General features: G+C 39.1%; 1 protein-coding gene across 1 annotated transcript in view; it reads right to left on the bottom strand.

The window, feature by feature from the left end:
• Positions 1-5000, bottom strand: part of dscaml1 (Down syndrome cell adhesion molecule like 1) — a 281826-nt gene that overhangs the window by 15824 nt on the left and 261002 nt on the right. Inside the window, exon 26 of the mRNA XM_063204745.1 lies at positions 3311-3409. Coding sequence (XP_063060815.1) covers positions 3311-3409 — 99 coding nt within the window. The remainder of the gene's footprint in view (positions 1-3310; positions 3410-5000) is intronic.

The following is a 5000-nucleotide window of genomic DNA, read 5'->3' as shown; positions in this document are numbered from 1 at the left end:
AAGACACGGAGGGTAAACACACACACACACAAACACACACACACACAAACACACACACACAGGCACACACACACTTGGGCAAGCGTAGTCATTTATGCTTGAAGCGGTAGTGATGACAAAAGGAACGAAAAAAAATGGAAACACAGAGAGAGGTAGAGGAAGAGGACGAGGAAGAGGAAGAAGAGGAAGAGGAAGAGGAAGAGGAAGAGGAAGATGAGAGGATACACAGAGAGGAAGAGGATGATGAGAAAAGGTGACAAAACAGAAAGACACACTAACGAAAAACAAAAGCGGAACACCCAGAACAGGAGCCTGGGAGAAAAACACGTACACGTAGAAGCACTTTGAAAACACTCACGCCATCTTTGAAAGGTTTGGGAAAAGTGTCTAAGATTAGAAGTCTGCTAGCTGGGTAGTTTAATTCACTGACTCTCCGGACAGGGCAGTGTGTAATGAAGATCACTTTCGTTGCCCATGTGATTGAGGTTAGGCTTAGGGTTTTATGCATTGAGGTTAGGTTTAGGGTTTTATGGATTGGATTCTGTTTACATCAGGGACGGTCAACCTTTTTCGAGGGGCCCCTTAAAATGTTTATAAAGTCCACCAAGGGTCGTACTATGGACACAAACCAGGATTTCCCCCTGCACTTTTCCCCCTGCACCTTCTCAACAGACCCCACTATCACTAGGCCCCCTGAAAATACAACTTAATTGTATTGCGAATGTAATTTCTAACATTTCTTTACAAAACATGTCATATTTCATGTGAAACTGCATAACATTAAAATTACATCAAGGTCCGCACGCTAAGCCCCCCACATTTGGGCTTGCATGCCCACCCACGGGCACCCCGGTTCGAGTCTGGCCGGGGTCATTTCCCGATCCTCTCCTGTCTCTCTGTACCATTCGCTTCCTGTCACCATCTCAGACTGTCCTATCAAATAAAGGCATAAAAGCCCCTAAAAAAAATATATTTGAGTGATTCCACGATTTCCCTACGCTTTTGGCAAAAGCAAAATGTCAATTATCAGTATTTTTTTTCAACTAAATGACCTAGATGTTTACATAGTGTATATATTTAAGTTTCCAAACAAACAAATTGCCAAGCTTAATCTTAAATCATTTGATAAATACTCTAATGAAAGCGAACATTTGCTGAATTATTTTGTCAACAGTGTTATGGACAAATACTATGTCATTTCAAACATATATAAAAACACTACAGAGTTGAAACAATATATGTTTGAAAGTGCTTATGTCCCTTAGCAGTAATGTTGTCATTAATCTGTGCAACTGATATGGAAAATGTGATTGTTGAGCTTCATAAGTAGGATTTTATGAGTCACTGTGATACAGACTGACACATTTTTCATCATAAATCCCTGTAACGTCTGATTTGAATATAGCCACCCTCCTTACACAAGACTTCCTTCTCCAGAGATAATCCCTAGTGTGTGTTCACAGGATTTTTCCAGCACATAAGGGATCAATAGCACAAAACACTTTCAAAACAGTCAACGGTGTAACTCAACTGTGTTAACGTCAACAGTGCAGGGGAACAAGTCGGCACTTTTTTAGGAGAAAAAAACAGAGCAGACAAACCCATCTCCCTAGAACACAAATTATTTTGTTTGTTTGTCTGTCAATATGGATATAAATTGGCAAAAACATACTCCTCCTCAACTGTCATCAGTGTTGCCAGATTGGGCTGGTTCCCGCCCAATTGGGCTGCTTAGGATGGCCGTGTGCGGGTAAAAATGGCATCTATCAGAAAAACCTTCCCACTGCCATATAAATCAATGGAATTGGGCTGGTTTTTAGGGCGGATTTTGATTATTTTTTGGGCTGGAAATCATCAGCCTCATCTGGCAACCCTGACTGTCATACTTAATTGTAACACCGTTGACGGTAACACCGTTGACATTTCAGCCATTTTTATGGTGTTGTGCTAACTGAGGACCTCAGAAGTTCCACCACAACACCTTAATCAATTCATGTATCTGTATGCTTTATCTGTGTTTTTCTACATGTGATTTCTAATTCAGATTCTTATGAATATGTTGATAACACTGTTGACAGGCAATTTTCCCGCTATGAGAACATGAAAAAGAATGGATTAAATTATGGAAGGATGGAGCTCAAAATTTACCAAAAAGTCTTCCCGTATCCTGCCAAAGAGGTTATGACATCACGTGATGTTATTCGTATGGCCTAAGACCAAACCATTACTGATTTATGGAGGAGGTTTCAGACCGTGATAGGGTTAACACAGTTTTCGTGGACACACACAAAATGGCAAATTTCATGATAATGGAAAGGACAGTGGTCTTTCTGACAGTTTTGTCATATTGTGATGATTATTGTGAATCAACATTTGCAATCGCCTTGGGCAAAATAAGTTTCTTTACATGCTAATATGAAGACTGAATCTGACATTTGGAAAACAGGACGGCATGAAAACGCCCAAAACCAGTATTAAATATTCATTCTTGCTGAGGGAAATAATGCTATGTCTACACTTTCTGTATTATATGAAAGATAAATGTTTTCTAATGTCCAAAACATCATTGGATACAGTTGATAGTTAATGGAATTGCCAAATAAAATCCACGGACTTAAAAGTGTAGGCGAATTAGAGAATCACTCACATATATATATATATATATATATATATATATATATATATATATATATATATATATATATATATATATATATATATTGTATATATATATATATATATATATATATATATATATATATATATATATATATATATATATATATATATCTCAAGGGCCGGATAAGACGGCCTCAAGAGCTGTAAACAGCCCTCAAGACATATGTTCCCCACCCCTGGTTTACATGTAACTATTGTATTTTACAGAACTGCGCTGCATTGTGCTGTACTGTTATGTACATAACACACTTGTAGTCAGCAGTACTCAGTGTCTCCATGGTTAGCACTGGATATAGTAGGCCTATATAACCAACTACAAAGAGAGCTACCTTTGAGGCGTTTCCTCATTGTGCCCTTACTCCTTGGATACCATTTGCATGTTTACGAACAAGCAAAAGAGTCGACACAGCAGCATCTCTCATGGCTTTTCCTCATTGTCTCCAGGGTCAGGATTGGGTTACAGCAAATACATTGGATAGCAGTAAATCCGATGACCTCTCTTCTTGCTGCCTTCGTACGGGTGTATGTGTCTGTCTGTGCGCACGAGTGCTGTGTACACGTGTTGAGGTCCCATGAAATCGAGGGAAGTGACGTCACTTTCAAGCTCTATTCGGCACCTATGCCCCCATACCTCTGATGGAGCTCCCTCCGTTGTCTCCAGGGATCCAGGCCAGGGTAATGGAGGAGGTGGAGGTGGTGGACACCGTCAGACGCGGCTGGTCAGGGGGCACTGGGCACACAGACAGACACACAGACAGACAGACACACAGACAGATACAGACAAGATGAACAGAGATTAGATAGGCAGAGAAACAGTCAAGCAGACAGAGACAGAGAAACAATTACAGTACGCACCCACAGCCCTAGCTCACACGTAGTGCCTACAGAAAATGTGCCAACTGTGATATCACCCTTGTGTGTAGGCTATATGTTGTATGTGTATTCAGTCAAATGTCAAACATTTTATTTATTTCTTTGTGAAGCGTACATGTGTCTTTTTAGACTCCATGTTTATGTGTCATGTGTCATTGTGGTTCTGATGTAAGGACAGCCATCTTCTCTTTTAAACTGCAAACCCAGTTTACCTTCGGGTACCAATAAAGTTGAACTGAACTGAACTGAACTGATATTACTGCATTCATCTATGTAACTAGAAAGACTAATACATACATAGCCCACACTAAGAGAAACTGAACAGAATAGTGGGTGGCCATACAGCCACTTCCTAGACTCTTAACCAGGCCTGTGTAGCACGTTTACAGTATTTCTCAATTGGTTTTGTACATCAGGGTGTCTACAGGTTTGACCAAGTCAAAATTAAGACATTTTAAGACTTTTCAATACCATTTTCCAAATAAAATTAAGACCAACTTGCGGCGTTTACAGGTTTTAGCAGGTCAAAATTAAGACATTTGAAGACTTTTCAATACCATTTTCCAAATGAAATTAGGACCAACTCGCAAGATCATACACAGGTTCAAATGAAGCACAAAAACCAATTGGTTATATACATTAATGTAGCCGTTTGAAAACACAAAACTATACACAATGAAACTGAAATGAAACACTAAATAAAATTCAATAATGCGTTCTAAATTACACTACATGGCTACAACTCCCGATTTCCGTCGCGAAGTTCATCACATGGCTGACAATTATTCCTCCCTAAATTAAGCTCCACAAATTTAAGACATTTGGGTTGAAAATTTAAGACAAAATAAGACTTTTCAAGGCCTTATTTGGTGAAAATGACATTTAAGACTTTTTAAGACTTTTTAAGGACCTGCGGCCACCCTGGTACATTTCTCGAATCTCTCTCGCAATTTGCAAAACATAATATTCATTCTCAAAACAGCTTTAACAAATGGCAAAACACGGTGGATAACCTGCAAAACCGAGTCTCTTGCTCAAAACCCTTATTTGTCTTTCAAAACCAAGTTTTGTGTGTCAATAAACGTATCAGCGCCAGCAGAATGGTTAGTCATTGTGTCATGGTGTATGGACAAGCTAGTCAAATCAATTTCTCATGTTGTCAATTGAATAGTACACTCTTGAGGATCGTTTCTGAAGCGAAATGCTGTTTAGATTGGATGGGAAATGTTGTAAATTCAGTTTCATATTACATTGATCAGATAAGATTGAGATAGTTTCATGCATTCAGTGACAAAGCTTTTTGAGTGATATGACAAAAGCAATTGATAATGTACAAAATCACTGAGAATTGTACACAGCCATGGCATGGTGGACGAGAGCATTTGCTGTATGCCGAAAACAATGAGAAACTGATTTGACCATGTGCACAGGTAACACCAGGTAATCAC

This window comes from Engraulis encrasicolus, chromosome 8 (assembly GCF_034702125.1).
Source record: "Engraulis encrasicolus isolate BLACKSEA-1 chromosome 8, IST_EnEncr_1.0, whole genome shotgun sequence".
In the NCBI taxonomy this organism is placed as follows: Eukaryota; Metazoa; Chordata; class Actinopteri; order Clupeiformes; family Engraulidae; genus Engraulis; species Engraulis encrasicolus.
This window is presented reverse-complemented; position numbering and strand designations above follow the sequence as displayed.